The 26,054-nt window shown below is 42.6% G+C and overlaps 1 protein-coding gene across 1 annotated transcript in view; it reads left to right on the top strand.

The window, feature by feature from the left end:
- Positions 1–26,054, top strand: part of EIF3H (eukaryotic translation initiation factor 3 subunit H) — a 174,293-nt gene that overhangs the window by 140,806 nt on the left and 7,433 nt on the right. Inside the window, exons 5-7 of the mRNA XM_073676790.1 lie at positions 3,191–3,340; positions 17,841–17,961; positions 25,060–25,192. Coding sequence (XP_073532891.1) covers positions 3,191–3,340; positions 17,841–17,961; positions 25,060–25,192 — 404 coding nt within the window. The remainder of the gene's footprint in view (positions 1–3,190; positions 3,341–17,840; positions 17,962–25,059; positions 25,193–26,054) is intronic.

Below are 26,054 nucleotides of genomic sequence, written 5' to 3'. Positions count from 1 at the left end.
GGCGTCCTGCCTCACTTCCGGGGATGCAGTCAGTTCCCCATGTGTGTTTGTAATAACAGACACAAAGATCCTCTCCGTGGTCATCCATATGTTCCCAAGCTCAGCGTTATTGCTTTCCACATCAACTCAGCTGACCACCATTTATAACAAAAACATCTTCCCGTCCTTATCACAAAATTCTTGTGGCATCATTAAGGCTATGTTCACACTAGGCGTTTTTTTTTTTCGGCAGCAAAACCTGATCTCTTGGCAGGAAAGAAGCTGCGTAAAAAACACAGGTTTTGGTGCTTTTTTTCAGTGCATTTTTCGGGATCCCAAAGTTCAGCTTTGCTTCCACCACAGAAACATGAACACAGGTCACCAATGTAAGACATACGGTACAGACCAAAACTTTGGACACACCTTCTCATTTAAAGATTTTTCGGTATTTTCATAACTATGAAAATTGTACATTCACACTGAAGGCATCAAAACTATGAATTAACACATGTGGAATTATATACTTAACAAAAAAGTGTGAAACAACTGAAAATATGTCTTATATTCTAGGTTCTTCAAAGTAGCCACCTTTTGCTTTGACTGCTTTGCACACTCTTGGCATTCTCTTGATGAGCTTCAAGAGGTAGTCACCGGAAATGGTTTTCACTTCACAGGTGTGCCCTGTCAGGTTTAATAAGTGGGATTTCTTGCCTTATAAATGGGGTTGGGACCATCAGTTATGTTGTGCAGAAGTCTGGTGGATACACAGCTGATAGTCCTACTGAATAGACTGTTAGAATTTGTATTATGGCAAGAAAAAAGCAGCTAAGTAAAGAAAAACGAGTGGCCATCATTACTTTAAGAAATGAAGGTCAGTAAGTGTGAAAAATTGGGCAAACTTTGAGAGTGTCCCCAAGTGCAGTTGCAAAAACCATCAAGTGCTACAAAGAAACTGGCTCACATGAGGACCACCCCAGGAAAGGAAGACCAAGAGTCACCTCTGCTTCTGAGGATAAGTTTATCCAAGTCACCAGCCTCAGAAATCACAGGTTAACAGCAGCTCAGATTAGAGACCAGGTCAATGCCACCCAGAGTTCTAGCAGCAGACGCATCTCTTCAACAACTGTTAAGAGGAGACTTTGTGCAGCAGGCCTTCATGGTAAAATAGCTGCTAGGAAACCACTGCTAAGGACATGCAACAAGCAGAAGAGACTTGTTTGGGCTAAAGAACACAAGGAATGGACATTAGACCAGTGGAAATCTGTGCTTTGGTCTGATGAGTCCAAATTTGAGATCTTTGGTTCCAACCACCGTGTCTTTGTGCGACGCAGAAAAGGTGAACGGATGGACTCTACATGCCTGGTTCCCACCATGAAGTATGGGGGAGGAGGTGTGATGGTGTGGGGGTGCTTTGCTGGTGACACTGTTGGGGATTTATGCAAAATTGAAGGCATACTGAACCAGCATGGCTACCACAGCATCTTGCAGCGGCATGCTATTCCATCCGGTTTGCGTTTAGTTGGACCATCATTTATTTTTCAACAGGACATTGACCCCAAACACACCTCCAGGCTGTGTAAGGGCTATTTGACCAAGAAGGCGAGTGATGGGGTGCTACGCCAGATGACCTGGTCTCCACAGTCACCAGACCTGAACCCAATTGAGATGGTTTGGGGTGAGCTGGACCGCAGAGTGAAGGCAAAAGGGCCAACAAGTGCTAAGCATCTCTGGGAACTCCTTCAAGATTGTTGGAAGACCATTTCCGGTGACTACCTCTTGAAGCTCATCAAGAGAATGCCAAGAGTGTGCAAAGCAGTCATCAAAGCAAAAGGTGGCTACTTTGAAGAACCTAGAATATAAGACATATTTTCAGTAGTTTCACACTTTTTTGTTAAGTATATAATTCCACATGTGTTAATTCATAGTTTTGATGCCTTCAGTGTGAATGTACAATTTTCAAAGTCATGAAAATACAGAAAAATCTTTAAATGAGAAGGTGTGTCCAAACTTTTGGTCTGTACTGTATGTGAAACCATATTAACCAGAATTACAAATGTAACAGTGGGGGGAGGTGAATTGTTCAGGAATAGTTTTTCGACACCGACAGTGCATTGAGTTTGTAGGACACTTTATTTTCACATTATGGTCTGCCATTGAGTTGCTCAGAGACTGTTCAATATCACACTTCCGTGGGCCATAGGTATTGTTCAATCTCACACCTAGCTCAGCCAATGTTTACATTTTACACATCACTAATTTAAACTGTCCTAATCCAAACTGTCTTCTCTGGTGACAGACTAGATGGTAAAATCACAAAAATAAAAAATGAGTTTCATATTGTGCAACAAACTATGCAAAGCAGAAAATACTGATGACACAAAAACCAATGTGTGTGCATGAGATTTCTGAAATCTCAGACTTTGCTGGTACTGTAAAACGCATCTAAAAATTGGCATAAAAAAAAGCTGAAAAATGCCTAGTGTGAACATACTGTAGCCTTACGATGTTTCACTCATAAACATCCCCACAGTGCCTGCAACGTCATGGCTCCTCTATATGGATAAATTAAAGGGGATGTCCACTACTAGCCTACAACCCCTTCTTGATCTGAATGTTTGGCCCCAATAGCATAAAAAAAGTTTATACTTTCCTCCCGTGCTGGTGTCGTTCCCACAGTGTCGGCACTCAGTCCCGCGGCTCCCGCGCGGTTGTTGTGACACGTGAGCCAGGTATCCAATCAGCGCTGGCGTCACTGTGTCCCTCGCCTTCTGTCGAATTGAACATGAAGAGGAAGTCCAAGCTGCTGCTGATCTGACTTTATCTTCATGTTCAATTTGTCCGAAGGCGGGGGACACAGTGACGCCAGCGCTGATTGGGTGCTGGGGTCAAGTGTCACAACAACCCCACGGGAACACCGGGACCGCGAGTGCTGACACCACTGGAACGGCGCCAGCACAGGAGGTGAGTATAAGCTTTTTTTTTTATCGGGGCTAAGCGTGGAGTATGACAAGGAACTCCAAGTAGTGGACAACTTATTTGAATTTGCCGTGTGGCCTGTTCCTCCAGTCGGAGCAAATATATCAGCTCCGTGCCTTCATATCTTATTATCTCCACCGTGATCGAGAGCAAAAAAATGATCATTAGGCTTAGTTCTTCCTGCTGAGGATGGATCACTGCTGCCATCCTGATGTAAATGTCTTCCTCTCCACAGACTGAAGAAAGCCAGCATCGCCTATGAGCACATGTTTGAAGAGGTTCCCATCGTCATTAAGAATTCACATCTCCTCAATGTGCTGATATGGGAACTGGACAAGAAGGCGCCTGTGGTGGAGAAGCACGAGCTCCTCAGTCTGTCCAGCAGGTGAGAACCAGGGGGTGGTCGGGGTGTCCGCAAGGCCAGAAGGATTTCCGAATACCTGTATGTGTGTACGTCTTCCTAGCATGCAGCGCCTCCGGCCACTTTATGGTATCTTCTCGGAGGCAGTGTACAATGGCAGAAGGAGTGCCTCCGGGTCCCTAGGCGCGTCCTTCAGATGCCACATTACTGAGCTGTGTACAAGCACTGAGGTTCCTGAGATGCTTTTGGGGATTTTCCCCTCTCTTGGAAGAGCAGCCATATTTTCTGTAGATAATGGGGTACAAAGAAGCCCCACTCAGCAGAGAAGGCATTATAGCGAATGTTGGAGGAAGCCCTGTCCTCATTTCAGTGCCTACTAGCGGCACGTTGGGAGAATTGAGTAAGTGAACATTGGGTATGTTTTCCACCATATACTACTAAAAAACAAGTCCTCACGTCAGAAAGGGTCTTGGGACCCTGCGACTGATGTTTTGAGACTAGTATTTTAGTTCATTTTACTAAATATTCTGTAGAGACGTGTCCTCGGGGCGCGTTCACACCTGGCAGACACTCTGCCGATTTTTTGAAGTTTTGGATTTGCAGATGGAAAATCTGCAGCTTGTTACAGCTGAGCCAAAGCAGACGACCTTTTACCAAAACTCGTCCAGAAGGTGCAAAAAAATCCCTCCAAATCTGCAAGTTAGATTTAAGAAGAAAAAACCTTCCACGGTGGGCATTTACTTAAACCCACTCACAGCCAGGACAATTTTCATCCAAGCTTCAAAACAAACAAACAACCTGAGCCTCGCGTGCTTTTGACAGGTAGGGTCCGGAGACCGTGGCAGTGGTCACATGTACACTTATTCGGCTGCCCATTAAGGTATAAGGGGAATGAAAAAAACAAACATCCCCCTAAATGTGATTGATTGGAAAGCAGAATTATGATGATCGGTGTCCTTTTTCTGTGCCCGTAGATTGGTTGCGCACAACTGCAGTTATTTCCCTCCCTTCGTCTTTAGGGGGTGCCCCCATTCACCCTGTAGAGTCTCGGATAAGAGGCATAAGCTTTGGAATTCTGGATACCCTCTTAAAGGGAACCTGTCACAATGATTTTACTAATAAAACTAGAGACTGTATAGATCGCAGAACAATGATAAGAATGATGCCTGCCTTCTGGTAATGTGATGTGCCATCGCTGGGAAATAGAGCTTCGATGCCACATGCAAATTAGCGCGAATGTACATTGGGGACGTGGAAATGCCCACTAAGAGCATGGACCTTTTGTTCGGCACGCCCCCAATGCACTTCGTGACTAGTCTGTATACTAGGAGTACATTGACATGCCCACAGTGCACTTCGTGACTAGTCTATATGCTAGGAGTACATTGTCACGCCCCGAATGCACTTCGAGACTAGTCTGTGTACTAGGAGTACATTGACATGCCCACAGTGCACTTCGTGACTAGTCTGTATGCTAGGAGTACATCGACACGCCCACAGTGCACTTTGTGACTAGTCTGTATGCTAGTAGTACATTGTCACGTCCCCAATGCACTTCGAGACTAGTCTGTATGCTAGGAGTACATCGACACGCCCACAGTGCACTTTGTGACTAGTCTGTATGCTAGTAGTACATTGTCACGTCCCCAATGCACTTCGAGACTAGTCTGTATGCTAGTAGTACATTGTCACGTCCCCAATGCACTTCGAGACTAGTCTGTATGCTAGGAGCACATCGACACACCCACAGTGCACTTTGTGACTAGTCTGTATGCTAGTAGTACATTGTCACGTCCCCAATGCACTTCGAGACTAGTCTGTATGCTAGGAGTACATTGTCACGCCCCCAATGCACTTTGAGACTAGTCTGTATGCTAGGAGTACATTGTCACGCCCCCAATGCACTTCGTGACTAGTCTGTATACTAGGAGTACATCGACATGCCCACAGTGCACTTCGTGACTAGTCTATATGCTAGGAGTACATTGTCACGCCCCGAATGCACTTCGAGACTAGTCTGTGTACTAGGAGTACATTGACATGCCCACAGTGCACTTCGAGACTAGTCTGTATGCTAGGAGCACATCGACACACCCACAGTGCACTTTGTGACTAGTCTGTATGCTAGTAGTACATTGTCACGTCCCCAATGCACTTCGAGACTAGTCTGTATGCTAGGAGTACATTGTCACGTCCCCAATGCACTTCGAGACTAGTCTGTGTACTAGGAGTACATTGTCACGCCCCCAATGCACTTCGAGACTAGTCTGTATGCTAGGAGTACATCGACACACCCACAGTGCACTTTGTGACTAGTCTGTGTACTAGGAGTACATTGTCACGTCCCCAATGCACTTTGAGACTAGTCTGTATGCTAGGAGTACATTGACACGCCCCCAATGCACTTCGAGACTAGTCTGTATGCTAGGAGTACATTGACACGCCCCCAATGCACTTTCAGACTAGTCTGTATGCTAGGAGTACATTGTCACATCCCCAATGCACTTTGAGACTTGTCTGTATGCTAGGAGTACATTGTCACGCCCCCAATGCACTTCGGGGCTACTTTGCATGTGCCTTCAAAGCTCCGTGATAGCACATCGGATTACTACAGGACCGGTCTCGTTCTTATCGTTTTGCTGGGACCTGTATGTAATATCCTGGCAGCTCGACTTTACTCTGTATTTGTGCCCAGTGCTAGAATTGTAGGTGTACGAGCCGTTTCCGGCACACGGCAGCACAGGACCTTTTTTTATACCGGTCACTGAGAACATTTTATCACCCACACACTTGTGAGCGAGACTATAATGTTCAGCAATCAGCGAGCGTTTCAGTCTCCATCATTTCCCGGGCTCGTTCCCGCCTTATCACACAGCCTTCTAAACATCACCTTGTTATTATTTTTTATTACGTTCCCTGGACTGTGGGACGCGGGGCCGAGCGCCCTCCGAATAACGGCCGGCGTGCCCTGACAGCCACAGATGTGTCCCCTGATTCATGAAGCTTTTATACACTAGCTCAGCAAGGGCTGGGGGATGAAGCCGCGGTTCAGCTCAGGGCACAACGCTCACATTTATTACTTTTGTAGTGGTAGCGAACAATCTCGCAGCCTGCCAAAGACATTTTGCCATTTCAGATCTCTGAAATCAAATTCCGCACAATGCATATATTGAATTAAGTACTTGTTATTCCGCTGCGTTGGAAAGACGCACGCTATAGATCATCGTTTTGGCTCAGAAACATGTCAGATGGTTGCCTTTTTTTTTTTTTTTTTTCTTGCGAATGTAAACTTACGGTGATGATGGGGCATAAAGCCAGGCGTAACACTTCACCTGATCCAGTAACCGTACGAAACTGCGCTAATATAATGTCACGGGGCACACTATAAAGCCTTCCTGTCTGCCTCAGATACTGCATACGAGTATACTGGTTACTACAAGAATGTTTTTTGCCTTTAAAATTTTTTTTGCAAATTTGACCTTTTTTTTTTTTTTTTTTTTTTTGCTTGTCTTTATTTTCATTTTACTTTATGTATTTAATTTGTTTTTATTTATTTATTAAAATTGACCTTTTTTTGTCCTTTTCTATTGTTTAATTTTCATTTTATTTTCGTATTTTTTTTATTCTTTTTTACATGTCCTTTTTTTTATTTTATATTCACTGTCATATTTATTTTTAGTATTTTTTAATCAGGTTTTAACTTTTTTTGACCTTTTGTTTTCGTATTTATTTTTAGTATTTACATTTTTTTTTAAATTTTAAGCATTGTTCTTTATTGTTTTATATTTATTTTCCTATTTTTATTTATTTTTTAATTCCTTTTTTTTTTTTACTTTAATTTTTATTATTTTCTTTTATTTTTGTACTTGTTTATTTTTAAATATTTTAAATTCTAGGCTTCCACAGCAACTAGGGTTAAGAGTCTGTCGTATATTCCCTCCAGACGATAACATAAAAATTTATCTCCCTCCTTATCCTTAAGCTCCAACCTCCCCCCAGGGTCTCCATGTTTTATTGATGGTGTTCACACGTCGGGCCCTCTGTAACAACATTTGTAGTTTCTCCTAACCAGCAACTGTTTTATATAAGTGGGGTTAGTGCTGTAAAGGTAAAGACCCGCTCTGACGGGATATTTATGATCATTAAATAATAGTTCTCACAGCCCCGGACCGTTCTCTACAGACGAGTTATAAATCAAGTAACGGGGCGGCGTTCACACATTCATTCTTGTTTTATACGCTTAGTTGTAATTTTTTCTTAATTTATGACTCCTGTTTTATGACATATATATATTTTTTTATTATATATATATATATATATATATATATATATATATATATATATATATATATATATATATATTAGAATTTTTTTTTTTTAATTTATTTTTCTACTTCAGTCACAGCTGTAGGGTATTTTCTGCTCCATGTGCATTTAGGCTTGTAGTGATACCAGAAGCTCTATTCTCCATAAGATCACGTGTACAGATTTTAGGTTTAAGGTAGAAAAACCTTTCTATCACAGGGCCAAAAAGTCAATTTTTGCCCCTATTTTATTCCTGCTCTTCTCTTGAGTATTCCGCTTTTTTCCTTTTTAAAATCCGCCACACCGTTCCAGAGATATGAGCCTTTTTATTTAGTGCGAATTTTGAGTGGTCTTTACCAAGGGGGTGTGGCTCATGGAATAACTGCAGAGCAATCTAAAGACATGCCCACAATGAGTCCTGACAGCCAAGCCCCTTTGGCAAATATATTGGGCACTGTAGAGAAAAAGGCCCATATCTCTGGAACCATACGTCGGATTTTAAAAAAAAGAAAGAAGCTGAATACTCGGGAGCAGCGGGAATAAAAGAAAAAGCAAGTAACGGTCCACTTTTGACCTGGTGACGTCTTTGTGATTGGTTATCCCTTTTTCAGTAAAGTTGTAGCAATAGATAAGTGGTAGATGTGCTTCACGCCTAGTGGGGGCAAGAGTCCGAAACTGTGGCAAACCCATGACACAAACTGGTTTTTGATGGTTCTGCTGCAAAATGCCGCTTTGGACGCAATACCACCATTTTCTCATTAACATCTAAAGAATGAAGCCGCTTTCATTAGAGCATTACACAGCCTTTGTGTGTAACCGTACATAGCGGACTGCAGAATGAGTTACCTGTGACTCGTTCAGTGAGCTTGTCTGATTGTATGGTCTGTTAATTATCTCTCTTCTCCTGATCAGTCTTCTAAGACATCATAACTATATTTAAGTTGAACTTTCTAGAGGGTCATAAATCTGCTTTGAAGATGGTTCGGGAGGAGCGAGATGACCTCGCTGACCGATTCACTGGTAAGGAGGACGTACACATGAGGCTTTCTTTTGGCCGAATGAAAGGCTAACACTCCTGACTTCCCCATCGACATGCGTGCTCGCTCGTCTCTGCTGAGCCTTCATGTGTTTTTGACGCGGAGAGGGGAGAAAGCCTTTTTTTTGCATCTTCTACCCTCTGAAAGCAAAAAAAAAGATCAGGCGTTGAAATTGTGACTGCCGCCATTTGCTGCGGGAGAGAGTCGGGAGGACATGGTCTCAAATCAGGGGGCTCTGCTAACTTTTATGTGATGTTTACGGGGGCCTTAAGGCTTTCACCTTTGTACTCCCAGGCTGTAGAAGCTAAACGGTGCATGGATGAGCATTTCCAGTGTTCAATATATGGCGGCAGTATTTATTTTTCTTGCTTTGGGAGTAGTACCGTCACTTTAAAAGACCATTTTTATTAAAATTTTTTTTTTTTTTTTTTTTTTTCCTTTAATTAAAATATCATCGTGGTGTCAATCAGCAAAGCTGGGTTATGTAGGAGCAGCGGGCGGGGGCGTATCGCACAATGGAGATCTATGGAAAGAGAAGGGCCGGTGCGCTTGGCCGCTACTTATCAGTTACTTCATGTCTCGCACCACATCTGTTTTAGTTATCGCTTTCCAGCCCTCGGTTTCCCTGGCGACAGAAGCAAACACCGCGTTACCACAAAGTCCTAACAATAACTCCCTGTTCCCCGGCCCGAGTCCCACAGTTCCTTATAAAATCCGCTCAGCCAGCTCATTTTCTTTCATAGCGTTAGTGTCGTAAAAATAAAAAAAAATAAAAATAATAAAGTGATGTATGGCTGCGGTGCACGAGGGGAATGTCTGGCTCCTCAGCACAGGCCTCGCCTCGCAGCTTGTACCTTGTCACTTCTCTTCCTCTGTGAAGTAAATGTTAGACATGGCACTCCGGAGGATAGGAAAATGGCCGCTAAGACGCCTCCACACCCATAGTCAGGAAGCCTAATCTCCTCGGACATCCGGATTCAGATGTAGCTCAGATCTGCGGGCGCTCACGCGTCTGCCACCGCCATTTTGTCAGTGATTTCCCCTCAGATCTCCTCCGCCAGGAAGAATATTCCTTGGTCTAAAATCGATATATTTCACAAAAATCCCATATAATATGACAGCATAAAAAATCAGTAACAGTATGTGCGGTAAATATATGGCACTCCCATCAATTTTCTATCCCCTACCGCAGTGATTATGTCGGTCCAGGGGCCTGATTTACTACAGAAATTTTACATGTTGGGTCAACATATCAGGGACATGTAGAAGCCGATAGTATGGTGGGCAAAACCAAAGTGCCGCCAGTGTGCGTGTGTATATATAATATATACTCGCTCAGCCCAGCTGCGTGTACACGTGTTCTCGGTGAGAAAAGGGGATTAAGTCGCTGCCCGTCACCTTGAGAATATGGGGGATTGTGCAGGTGAGCTCCTCAGCTGTCTGGTGGCCCCAATACATGTTAGTTGGTAACAGGGCTCGACAAATGTATATTGGTGTGCGGCCGAGATATAAAATTACCACCTATCAATTAAATGGGGCTAATCCACCATCATTTTTGGGATGAGTCTGTGCCCAGATGTTTTCTTTTTTCTGTTGGAAACCACATTGAGGGAGAAATGTAGGCGTGTAAATAACAATGGAGATTTCCTATTAAAACAATGGGATACTTTTACTTATGTTTTATTAACTTTCTTTTCATTATACTTTAAAAATAGAAATAAAAAAAATCAAATACAAACAAATACACACACACACACACACACACACGTATAATACACACACACACGTATAATACACACACACACACACGTATAATACACACACACACGTAAAATACACACACACACACACACGTAAAATACACACACACACACACGTAAAATACACACACACGTAAAAATACACACACACACACGTATAATACACACACACACACGTATAATACACACACACACACGTATAATACACACACACACACGTATAATACACACACACACGTAAAATACACACACACACGTAAAATACACACACACACGTAAAATACACACACACACGTAAAATACACACACACGTATAATACACACACACACACGTATAATACACACACACACGTATAATACACACACACACACACACGTATAATACACACACACACGTATAATACACACACACACACACGTAAAATACACACACACACACACACGTAAAATACACACACACACACGTAAAATACACACACATACACGTAAAATACACACACACACGTAAAATACACACACACGTAAAATACACACACACACGTAAAATACACACACACACGTAAAATACACACACACACACGCGTAAAATACACACACACACACACGTAAAATACACACACACACGTAAAATACACACACACACACACGTAAAATACACACACACACACGTAAAATACACACACACACGTAAAATACACACACACACGTATAATACACACACACACGTAAAATACACACACACACGTAAAATACACACACACACGTATAATACACACACACACGTATAATACACACACACACGTAAAATACACACACACACGTATAATACACACACACACACGCACACACACGTATAATACACACACACACACGTAAAATACACACACACACACACACACACGTAAAATACACACACACGTATAATACACACACACACACACGTATAATACACACACACACACACGTATAATACACACACACACGTATAATACACACACACGTATAATACACACACACACACACACGTATAATACACACACACACACGTATAATACACACACACACGTATAATACACACACACGTATAATACACACACACGTATAATACACACACGTATAATACACACACACGTATAATACACACACACGTATAATACACACACACGTATAATACACACACACACGTATAATACACACACACGTATAATACACACACACGTATAATACACACACACACACGTATAATACACACACACACACGTATAATACACACACACGTAAAATACACACACACACACGTATAATACACACACACACACGTATAATACACACACACACACGTATAATACACACACACGTAAAATACACACACACACACACGTATAATACACACACACGTATACGTATAATACACACACACGTATAATACACACACACACACACACGTATAATACACACACACACACACACGTATGATACACACACACACACACGTATAATACACACACACACGTATAATACACACACACGTATAATACACACACACACACGTAAAATACACACAGACACACGTATAATACACACACACGTATAATACACACACACGTATAATACACACACACGTATACGTATAATACACACACGTATAATACACACACACACGTATAATACATACACACACACGTATAATACACACACACGTATAATACACACACACGTAAAATACACACACACACACACACGTAAAACACACACACACACGTAAAACACACACACACACGTATAATACACACACACGTATAATACACACACACGTATAATACACACACACGTATAATACACACACACGTATAATACACACACACGTATAATACACACACACGTATAATACACACACACACACGTATAATACACACACACACACGTATAATACACACACACACACGTATAATACACACACACACACACGTATAATACACACACGTATAATACACACACACACACACGTATAATACACACACACACACACACGTATAATACACACACACACGTATAATACACACACACACACGTATAATACACACACACACACGTATAATACACACACACACACACGTATAATACACACACGTATAATACACACACACACACACGTATAATACACACACACACACACGTGTAATACACACACACACACGTATAATACACACACACACACACACGTATAATACACACACACACACACACGTATAATACACACACACACACACACACGTATAATACACACACACACACACGTATAATACACACACACACACGTATAATACACACACACACGTATAATACACACACACGTAAAATACACACACACACACACGTATAATACACACACACGTATACGTATAATACACACACACGTATAATACACACACACACGTATAATACACACACACACACGTATAATACACACACACACACACACACGTATAATACACACACACACGTATAATACACACACACACACACGTATAATACACACACACACACACGTATAATACACACACACGTAAAATACACACAGACACACGTATAATACACACACACGTATACGTATAATACACACACGTATAATACACACACACACGTATAATACATACACACACACGTATAATACACACACACGTATAATACACACACACACGTAAAATACACACACACACACACACACGTATAATACACACACACACACACGTAAAACACACACACACGTATAATACACACACACACACACGTAAAACACACACACACACGTATAATACACACACACACACGTATAATACACACACACACGTATAATACACACACACACGTATAATACACACACACGTAAAATACACACACACACACACACGTATAATACACACACACGTATACGTATAATACACACACACACACACGTATAATACACACACACGTATACGTATAATACACACACACGTATAATACACACACACACGTATAATACACACACACACACGTATAATACACACACACACGTATAATACACACACACACACGTATAATACACACACACACACACGTATAATACACACACACGTAAAATACACACAGACACACGTATAATACACACACACGTATACGTATAATACACACACGTATAATACACACACACACGTATAATACATACACACACACGTATAATACACACACACGTATAATACACACACACACGTAAAATACACACACACACACACACGTATAATACACACACACACACACACGTAAAACACACACACACACGTATAATACACACACACACACACACGTATAATACACACACACACACGTATAATACACACACACACACGTATAATACACACACACACGTATAATACACACACACGTAAAATACACACACACACACGTATAATACACACACACGTATACGTATAATACACACACACGTATAATACACACACACACGTATAATACACACACACACACACGTATAATACACACACACACACACGTATAATACACACACACACACGTATAATACACACACACACACACACACGTATAATACACACACACACGTATAATACACACACACACGTAAAATACACACAGACACACGTATAATACACACACACGTATACGTATAATACACACACGTATAATACACACACACACGTATAATACATACACACACACGTAAAATACACACACACACACACGTAAAACACACACACACACGTATAATACACACACACGTATAATACACACACACGTATAATACACACACACGTATAATACACACACACGTATAATACACACACACGTATAATACACACACACGTATAATACACACACACGTATAATACACACACACGTATAATACACACACACGTATAATACACACACACACACACGTATAATACACACACACGTATAATACACACACACACACGTATAATACACACACACACACGTATAATACACACACACGTATAATACACACACGTATAATACACACACACACACACACGTATAATACACACACACGTATAATACACACACACACACACACACGTATAATACACACACACACGTATAATACACACACACACGTATAATACACACACACACACGTATAATACACACACACACACGTATAATACACACACACACGTATAATACACACACACGTATAATACACACACACACACGTATAATACACACGCACGCATAATACACACGCACACACACACGTATAATACACACACACACACGTATAATACACACGCACGCATAATACACACGCACACACACACGTATAATGCACGCACACACGCATAATACACACGCACACACACACGTATAATGCACGCACACACGCATAATACACACGCACGCACACACGTATAATGCACGCACACACGTATAATGCACGCACACACGTATAATGCACGCACACACGTATAATGCACGCACACACGTATAATGCACGCACACACGTATAATGCACGCACACACGTATAATGCACGCACACACGTATAATGCACGCACACACGTATAATGCACGCACACACGCATAATGCACGCACACACGCATAATGCACGCACACACGTATAATGCACGCACACACGTATAATGCACGCACACACGTATAATGCACGCACACACACACACGTATAATGCACGCACACACGTATAATGCACGCACACACGTATAATGCACGCACACACGTATAATGCACGCACACACGTATAATGCACGCACACACGTATAATGCACGCACACACGTATAATACACACACACACACGTATAATACACACACACACACGTATAATACACACACACACGTATAATACACACACACACACACACACACACGTATAATACACACACACACGTATAATACACACACACACGTATAATACACACACACGTATAATACACACACACACGTATAATACACACACACACACACGTGTAATACACACACACACGTGTAATACACACACACGTGTAATACACACACACACACGTATAATACACACACACACGTATAATACACACACACACGTATAATACACACACACACGTATAATACACACACACACGTATAATACAAGTTTTTACATTTTACTTACACACATTTTACTAAGGTTTTTTATTTATATGTATAATATATATATTTAAAGTGAAGTGTGTGTGAATATATGTATATAATACACACACGCGCATTTTTACACTTTCTTTTATTTAAAGTAATTATATATATATTGTACTTGCACACATTTTTCTTTGTGTGAATAAAGTAAGAAATTGGAAACATGGGGAAAAATAAAGTACCATTTCTGTCTTTTTCCCTGTATAATAGGTCTCACTATTGGACTTGTATACCTCGCAGTTCACATACACAGATCCTCAATAAGGGAATGTCCCTTAATAACAAATCCATTTTTCCATTTGCAGCACATCATTAGATATTAGCGCACGTCCCGGCGGACCCTCCATTTGGACGCTGAATCCCCTCATCCCGCTGCTGGATGCGGTATATAGACGTAGTGTATAGACCTGCTTGGAGCGGCTCCTGTGTTGGCCCCTGAAGCATCTGCTTGGCTCCATAGTTTGCAGCCGTGTGTCCGCCCCAGTATATTAGGTGCTTTGCTCTGGAGCTCACAGCTGTGCGCTGAGCTCCATGTAATGAGTGTGTGACTGCGGTCTTATATTGGGATTGTTGTGTATCACGTGGCTGACGCTCCTGGGAAGCTCGTGTGTTGTCAGCGGACTCCGTGCATAGGAATGCCATTCTACTACAGTACAAGCTATAACGGGACCTCTCTGTGGGGCCGATGGCCTTAACTGTAAGGAATTAATACCGCCTGCTCTACTATAATACCACCATAATACTGTGCAGTGTACAGAGATTCACAATGAAGCTGCTGAGGCTGGAATGACAGTTTACCCCCCAACTCTTGTAATGTGCTGCAATTCGAGACACAGCCTGCGGGTAAAATGGAGGTTTTAAAGGGAATGTGTCCTTTAGAATCAGCTTTTTATGGTAATAGTATCTTTAGGTGATGTCACAGCTCACCTCCCCCTCCTGTACAATGACTGATAGCGCCTGTATATACCGTAGATAACACAGGATCCACCATTCACAATAGGTGATATCACAGCTCACCTCCTCCCCCTCCTGTACAATGACTGATCACACCGCTATATACCGTAGATAACACAGGATCCACCATTCACAATAGGTGATGTCACAGCTCACCTCCTCCTCCTTTACAATGACTGATCACACCGCTATATACAGTAGATGACACAGCTCACCTCCTCCTCCTGTACAATGACTGATAACACCACTATATACAGTAGATCACACAGGATCCACCATTCACAATAGGTGATGTCACAGCTCACCTCCTCCTCCTGTACAATGACTGATAACACCACTATATACAGTAGATCACACAGGATCCACCATTCACAATAGGTGATGTCACAGCTCACCTCCTCCACCTGTACAATGACTGATAACACCCACAGGATCCAACAATCAGAATAGTTACAGCTCACCTCTTCCCTTCCCAAAGAACTTTGCTCAGATTAGGTGGTGTACACTTTCCTGCAGACAAATAGTGTCTGAGATGGCCTATTGCTGCTGATGAACAGAGTCGAAGAAAAGAAGGAAAAATAAATATCTATCTAACACCGTAATATATAAATGACTTTGGGTTGCATGTTCCCACACCTGTGCTTTGATCATGGGGAGGATATGCCACAACCTCTTGAGCTAAGGCTAAGCTGCAATGCCGGACATGGCCTGTGGACCTGAGTGGCGCTGTGTGACCTGAATGAATTTGTTTTCCTTGATCTTTGGGGTGAAGGTCTAGCGGACAGAAGACCCCACTACAACTACTTATGTATCACTTGTACATTTGATGTAACTGTAAAGCAAAACAAGCAAAGTAAGAATATGAAAGTGTCTGTAGAAATGAGCAGCGGCCTTGTGTAGCACTGAGCGCATTGATGAGGAAAGGACAAACACTGGAGGTTTTCTACCCAGTAACGCGCTTTGTTTTGCTTTTGTACTTGTCGGCGTTGTCTTTTTAGTCTTATTGGCTTCTGCACTTGTTGGCCGCATGTCTGATGCACTAGAAATAAAATGTATGAAGGTTTTCATGGCGAGCGTCTCTTCCCTGCTCTTCCATTCTGCTTTAAGGTAGTAAAGTGCCCTTTACCGTATCTTGGCGTGTTCAGTGACGCCCATCACATATATGGCCGCCTCTCTGCCAATCGCACAGCATCCGGTAATCACTAGGTATCCTACTTTGTGAATGGCCACCTGAATCCTAATATCCCTGGCTTATATCCCTGTACAGTAATCATCTGGAGAAGAGTCTTCAGCTTCTTATGGACCGAGTGGATGAAATGAGTCAAGATATTCTGAAGTACAACACGTTCCTGAGGAACGCCAGCAAGCAGCAGCAGCAGAAACACCAGGTGGGTTCTCCAAGGCTTTAGGCGTGAAACATGAGTGGTTAATGAAAAACTAAGTTAGTTTCTTAAAAAAAAAAAAAAAAAAATGTATGTATGTATATGTGTGTATATATATACATACATACATACATACCAACAAGTGCTAAGCATCTCTGGGAACTCCTTCAAGATTGTTGGAAAACCATTTCCGGTGACTACCTCTTGAAGCTCATCAAGAGAATGGCAAGAGTGTGCAAAGCAGTCATCAAAGCAAAAGGTGGCTACTTTGAAGAACCTAGAATATAAGACATATTTTCAGTTGTTTCACACTTTTTTGTTAAGTATATAATTCCACATGTGTTAATTCATAGTTTTGATGCCTTCAGTGTGAATGTACAATTTTCATAGTCATGAAAATACAGAAAAATCTTTAAATGAGAAGGTGTGTCCAAACTTTTGGTCTGTACTGTGTGTGTGTATAGATCTTTAGCTTTTTCTTGAATCTTTCCTCCACCCTCCAAGGCCTAACAAACGACTCATGGATATCTCTGTCTCTCTCTGTCTCTCTCTGTCTCTCTCTGTCTCTCTCTGTCTCTCTCTGTCTCTCTCTGTCTCTCTCTGTCTGTCTCTGTCTGTCTCTGTCTGTCTCTGTCTGTCTCTGTCTGTCTCTGTCTGTCTCTGTCTGTCTCTGTCTGTCTCTGTCTGTCTCTGTCTGTCTCTGTCTGTCTCTGTCTCTCTCTCCTTTATATATATGCTATGTATTGCAAGAGAATCCTACTTACAGGGATGTCACTTGCTCAGCAGCTTTCTGTAGTGTTAATACAATTAGGCTGTGTGCCCACTATGCATTTTTTAAGCGTTTCCGCAGCAGCAATTCCGCTGCAGAAACGCTTAAACACTTGGTAGAAGGTCTGCCATGTTCCCCAATGATAATCCGCATTTGCTGTGCACATGTTGCGGAAATTTCCGCTGCGGATTATCATTGCTTAAAAATCCGCAGCACTACCAATTATTTTGCATAAACGCGGGGTTTTCGCCGCCATTGACTTGCATTGAATCGCTTAATATCCACATCACTACATGTGCACATGCGGATATTAAGCAATTCAATGTGCGGATGGTACCCGGGTCTGAAGAAGAGGAGACTCTCCTCCAGACACGGGTACCATGGTAACTGTAAAAAAACAAAAAAACAAAAAAAACATTATACTCACCTTCTGATAGCCCCCGTTTTTTTCTCCGCTGCGTCCAGTCTCTTCTACGGCTCGCGGTGGTCTGAAAGCCATTTTTAATCTTTTTTTTCAACTATTACTTGGTCACACTATATAAATCCATGCCGGTTGCATGGATTTATATACTGTGACCAAGTTGATAAGCACTTTCCTAGTGATGCTAAAATCGCTTGGAAAGCACTTGATAACCCGCATGCGGAAATGTATGTGAAGAACGCTTCACATCCGCATGTCCCTGGCAGGAAAAACGCATGCACAATCCGCATGCACAATCCGCATGTGTTTTTTTCTGTCAGGAAAAATCCAGAGCATTTCTGCATCGTGGGCACTTAACCTTAGTGTTTTATCAGCAGGAGATTATCACTGCAGGACTAGGTGCCCTGTGCCAGGCAGTCCAGCTAATCTATGTAACCCCGCCCTCGCCACTGATTGGCAGTTTGCTGACAGTGTACACAGGAGGCTGCCAATCAGGTGTGGGCAGGGTGATACACAGTGCAGCATTCTAACCACTGCTAGATCTACAGCAGAGAAAACTGGGATTCTATCAAAAGTGCACCTAGTAAGGGACTAGTCTAGTAAGGAATATTACTGGAATCAGGGTCTCTGCTCCTGCAAAAATCTTCTGTCAGATTCCCTTTAGACTAGAGTTGGTGCAAATCGTTTCGCAGGATCCGGTCCATTGGTCATGTTGGTAATTTGTGGCTGCTGGATGGGGAACTCTGAGAATGGTTTCTTACCTGATGGCATCCGCGGCTCTTCTTTTGATTAGCCGACCTGGTGGCGCGACGTCATGTGATCCCACTGTAACGATGCTATCATATCAGGCTGGCTAATGAAAAGAAGAGCCGTGGATGCGGTCAGGTAAGAGGTATTTCTCAGGGCTGCTCTCCAGATTACTGGCGTGGCTAATGGACCAGGTCATGCAATTCTCGGACCTACTGTTTATATAGTTGTCTTCTGAAACTCGGGCTGATGTTTCTGGACCAGTTTTTTCCTCCATTACATAGTTTGATCTTGATCTGTTAAGGTCCGGAGGGACACCCAACAATCACACTATCACCACCGGGGCTAAGGCCTGTATCGGGACGCTTCTTTGGAAGTTCTAGCTGTTTGGAGAGCTTCTCCTCATCCAGGCCTCCTCGCCCCTTCTGGTCTGTTGTTCCTCCTGTCTCCTATGTACAATAATGAAGCGATCCTGCCAGAAGTACATAAACTATTTTTTAGGATTTTGAATCTGGAAAACAACAACCTCTTTTAAAGGCACTTATGAGACACGCGGAACGGCGGTCATTAAATATGTTTACAACGTTATCTCTCGCACAATATCACTCAGAAGGATCTTATGAAGCCAGAGGAGAAAGTTCCCTCCACGCCGGCTTCATTCCTAATTGCTCTGGTTCTGCTTTATTACAATATGCCTAATATCTCCGACACCAATCAGACAAATTCTCATTTGTTCCAGAGAAGATAATTCCTGTGTTCTGTTTTTATAGGTCATTTATAAAAGCGATGTCTGCCTCTTTTTACGGTCTTAAATGCCAACCATACGAACACACCTCCTCGATAATGCTGATTGCTGGCCGCCAAAGCCTCCATAGTTTATATTAATAGCCCCTATAGATCAGACTTATGGAAAGACACTGATTAGTGGGGGTTTCAACTTTGAGAATGACATAAGCAGCCAATGACCCCCCAGGACCTCCTGACTCTGACTCTCCCCTGGCTTCATGAAAGGACAAGGAACCATACAGTCATGGCCACAACTTCTGAGACACATTTTGGTATCCATACATTTTTCTCCTTCAGTGCTTTTTTGTTTTTTTTTTATGTAAAGTCTCAGTACTTACAGAGTTCACCCTTATTTCTCCAGATTTCTGCCCCCCCGGCAGCTGGATCTCAGCTTCTGGGCCGAATCCTGACTGATGACCACCCACTTTTGTCTCATCAGTGCTTGGGATTTTTCACAATTTCTGTGTTTTTGTCTGTCCACCACTTTTTCAGGATTGACCCCAGGTTCGCAATCGGGATCAAGATCTGGGGTGTTTCCTGGCCATGGACCAAAAATGTCTTTTTTGTTCACTGAGCCAATTGGTTATCACTTTTGCCTTGTGACGTGGTCTTCATCATGCTGCAAAAGCATTGTTCATCATGAAATTGCTCCTGGATGGCTGGGAGAAGTTACTCTTGGAGGAGGTTTAGGTCCCATTCCTTATTCATGGCCGTGTTCTTAGGCAAAATTGTGAGTGAGGCCCCCACATGAGTGGTCTCAGGAGGCTTTACTGTTGACATTACACGGGACTCTAGGTAGGAAAAGATTTTGAAGGAGCAAAGAAGTCACTTCTCTCCAAGAAAAAACACTCAAGAACAGACCAGACAATCTGCAAGAAGTACAGGGATTGGACTGCTGAGGCCAAGGGTAAAGTGATTCTCGGATGAAGCCCCTTTAGACTGTTTGAGACATGTGGAAGAATAATTGTCTGGAGAAGAAGAGGCGAGCGCTACCATGAGTCCTGTGTCTGCCAACAGTAAAGCTTCCGGAGTCCACTCGTGTGAGGGCTTTTCTTGCATAAAGGGGGCTCACTTACAGTTTTGCCTAAGGACACAGCCAAGAATAAAGAATGGGATCTAATCATCATCCAAGAACATCTTCACCCAATGATCCAGGAGCAATCTGGTGATGACAATGCATATTGGAGACCATGTCACAGGGCAAAAGTGATAACGAAATGTCTCAGTGAACAAACATTGACATTTTGGAACTTTGGCTAGGAAACTTCCCAAATAAATCCCCCATGGTCAATCATCAGAAAGTTGGTGGTAAACAAAACACAGAAATTGTGATAAACCCCAAGCACTGATTAGACAAGAATGGGCGGTCATCAGTCAGGATTTGGCCCAGAAGCCGATATCCAGCTGCCAGGGGGAGAAGGGCAGAAGTCGGGGAAAAATAAGGGTCAACACTGGAAATATTGAGTCTTTGTATAAACTTGATGCTTTTATCAATAAGTTCTTACACTTTTATGAATGAAGATAATTCTTTATCAGTAACCATAGAAACATCAACTAACAGATCTAGTAAGACTGAAGTGTGAAAACTTGTCAGTCTCAAAACTTTTTGGGAATGGCTGCAGAGTCACACAAGATTTAAGTCACCGCAGAGACGCAAGAGATCTGCATGGGAGCTGTAGACGTAGAAGATTATATGTATGTGTGTTGCCTATTTTTTTTAGATTAAATGCAATGGGCATTAATAAAAGTCTTGCAAAAATATACATACCCTTTACATAGCTAACTACGCTTTCCAGTGCAGACTCCTGCAGCAATGTGATTGCGTCTGTTTTTTTCCCCATCTCTCCAGGTCCCCATGTGTATTTTTTAGCATTAAATCTCGTTCATATAATGGGATGAGAAATACTATACGGTGTTGTTCTTCCTTCTGTGACATGTAATGTATAGATTATTGAAAAATAAGCATTAATACCCCGCACATCGTAGCCCAGGTGCGGAGTCCCACAGCTCGTCATACGGCCAATTTCCCAGGGCTAATGCCGGTCACGGCCATGTTCGGTCTCCAGCATTTCCTGCAATAATGCCGCTCTTGTCATCTCAGCGGCGAACGTGCAAGTAATAAGCAGCCTGCGAAGCACAATCCCTCCAGGAGCTGCCGAGGAAAGTAAATTTAAATCATTATTGAAGGTAATTAAAAGATCAAACTTAATTTTGAGAGAGGTGAAGAACCTGTTTTACTGCTCTGTTAGCTGGAAGATCTAATGCAGGCACTTTTATTACCTTGAACTTCATGCTGGAAGCCTCCCAACGACAAGTTTTTATTTATTTCTTTTTTCATTTACATTTTATATGATCTTATTTAGAAGAAAAAATTAAAATTTATTAATCCAGGTATTTATTTCAGGACTGTCATATAAAACAGCAGACTTTTTTTTTTTCCACTTGTGTTATCCCCACCCTCTTAGGATAGACCATTGGTGTAAAATCGCCGACAGCCTACAGAAAGAGGGGCTGTCACTGAAGCAAATCAAATCCAACATGATTTAAGTAGACTAAATGGGACCATCGCACACATGGACAGTGGCGGTGCGGGGGATTGAGCCCTCGCTGATTTTACTAGTGTTTTAGGATAAGTCATTGATGTCCTGGAAAAACACTCCAAAGGAGCGGCCCACCAGGAGGAGTCAATCACAGGGCTTTCCGTAGGGCAATCTCTGCAGTAAGGGCATCAAGAAGAGACAAACACCGGAGATCCCACAGCTCAGACCTCTTGTGAGTTACTTCAAGGCCATCAGGAAGTGCCAATCAAAGGGGATCCTGCAACTCAGATCTCTGGTGATGTGCTGTAAAGGCCCCGTCACACTAAGCGACGCTACAGCGATCCCGACAACGATACGACCTGTCAGGGATCGTTGCTGCTTCTCTATGTGGTCGCTGGTGAGATGTCAAACAGACAGATCTTCCCAACGACGCAGCAACAATGCGGCGACCCGTAACGATCTGTATAACGATGCACGCCTATATGTTTCTGTGTCTGAGTCGTCAACAAGGTCGTTGGTAAGGTGTCAAACACAGCGATGCATGCTACCCAGCGGGGCCTCAACGATCAAAGAAATGTCCAAACCATTCCGACACGACCAGCGATCTCACAGCAGGGGCCTGGTCGCTGCTACGTGTCAAACGTAGCGAGAACGCTACTGAGGTCGCTGTTGCGTCACAAAACTTGTGACTCAGCAGCGATCTCGCTAGCAATCTCGCTTAGTGTGACGGGGCCTTAAGGCTCCCATGAAGGTATGATCACCAGAGATCCCATACTTTGGTGATCAGCTGTAAAACCATCTGCCAATGACTGGTCATCGTACAGCTCAGACCTCTTGTGATTGGTTGCAAGAGCCAATCACAGAGAATCCTGCAGCTCAAACATCTTTTTACCAGCTGTAAGAGCCAAGTACAGGAGATTCTGCAGCTCAGATCTCTGGGGATCAGCTGTAAGAGCCAATCACAGGGCATCCTGCAGCTTGGACGGATCCCTGGTGATCACCTGTAAGAGCCAATCATAGGGCATCCTGTAGCACAGACCTCTGGTGATCACCTATAAGAGCCAATCACAGGGGATCCTGCAGCTCAGACCTCTGGGGATCAGCTGTAAGAGCCAATCACAGGGGATCCTGCAACTCAGACCTCTGGTGATCAGCTATAAGAGCAAATCACAGGGCATCCTGCAGCTCAGACCTCTGGTGATCACCTGTAAGAGCCAATCACAGGGCATCCTGCAGCTCAGACCTCTGGTGATCACCTGTAAGAGCCAATCACAGGGCATCCTCATGCTCAGACCTCTGGCGATCAGCAGTTATTTCCAGCACATTTTTTTGCTTGGGTATTCTAGTATTCCTCTGTGCCCATATTCACACATGTGTGGCGGCGTGGGACCCCCTCTATTAGTGCATTGGACAGGAGTTGGTCTGAAGGAACTTTTTATGAAGGTCCTCCCTACGTGATTGGTTTGGGAAGGATTTGAGGGCTGGTCACTGCGACCATCGTCTTCAGCAGGCCCACCCTGAATATCAGCACTTGCGTAGAGCAGCAGTGACGGAGCTGCCCAGCTTAGAGACGTGTGACACGGCTGCATCATATATTTGTGTGTGGTTTTATGTTGACATCTGCTTATATTTAACTTTTTATATACAAGATTTGTCTTGATGACCTCCATTAATGCAGTCTGATGAGCGGGGCCAGGATGCTGATCCCAGAAAGGACGGCCCCCGGCACAGTAATGTCTCAGCAGAACATCACTCCTGTAGCCCCTGGGCCTCACATGATGATCTGCAGTGAGAAGTCCGTGAATATCATGTATAAGTAATGTTTCTTTCTTTCCTTTCAGTACGTCCAGAGGCGACAGCAGGAAAACATTCAGCGGCAGAGTCGAGGAGAGCCACCGCTTCCTGAAGAAGACGTTAACAAGATGTTTAAGCCGTCTGTTCCTCCACCCAGGATGGACTCTCTGCTCATTGCAGGTAATGGCTGGCTGCTTACACGTGTAAATATTCACAATCATGCATACATTTATATTAAGCAATACTTAAAGGGGTATTCCCATCTCCAAGATCCTATCTTAATATGCAGTAGGTGTAATGATGATAATAGGATAAGATAAGATATACTTTATTTATCCCGGAGGAAATTGCGGTATCACAGCAGCAGAACACAGATCTCGAACATGACACATATGATAACATAACATTTGGAATGCTTTAGACATTGCTTTTCAGACATTTGTTAAACACCCCCATAGCTGTTGGAACAAACGATCTCCTGTATTTTTCCTTTTTACACCTTAGTTGTATTAGGCGATTGCTGAATGTGCTCTTCTGTTTCGCAAACAGTTCATAAAGCGGGTGTGTGTTGTTGCCCATTATAGCTCTGCACTTCTTCTTAATCCTATCCTCTACCATAATAGCAAATACCTCAAATTAGAAATGTAGTATAGTTCTTCTGATAAGTTATCTTGCAGTAGAGCATTGCAGTAGCTTAGGTATCCATAGATATGACCACAAACAAATAGTTAACTGTAACTGAGTGGTTGTAACCATGGATACCTAAGCTACTGGAATGCCCTGCACATGGGGAAAGTGACATAACTTATCAGAAGAACTATACTACACTTACAATTGGAGGTATTTGCTAATATTTTTTTTATTACACCTACAACATAGTAAGAAAGGATCTTGGAGATAGAAATACCCCTTTTAAAGGGGTTGTCAAGTACTTTTAATTTTAATGACCTACCCGATCAGCTATTAATGGATGTCTGTAACCGGACGTAAACAGTTTCACTATTAAGCAGCGCCACTGTCTCACTGTGTAGTGGCTGCTGCT

The sequence above is a fragment of the Phyllobates terribilis genome, unplaced genomic scaffold (genome assembly GCF_046119375.1).
Source record: "Phyllobates terribilis strain yellow unplaced genomic scaffold, ASM4611937v1 Scaffold_4__5_contigs__length_816908805, whole genome shotgun sequence".
In the NCBI taxonomy this organism is placed as follows: domain Eukaryota; kingdom Metazoa; phylum Chordata; class Amphibia; order Anura; family Dendrobatidae; genus Phyllobates; species Phyllobates terribilis.
This window is presented reverse-complemented; position numbering and strand designations above follow the sequence as displayed.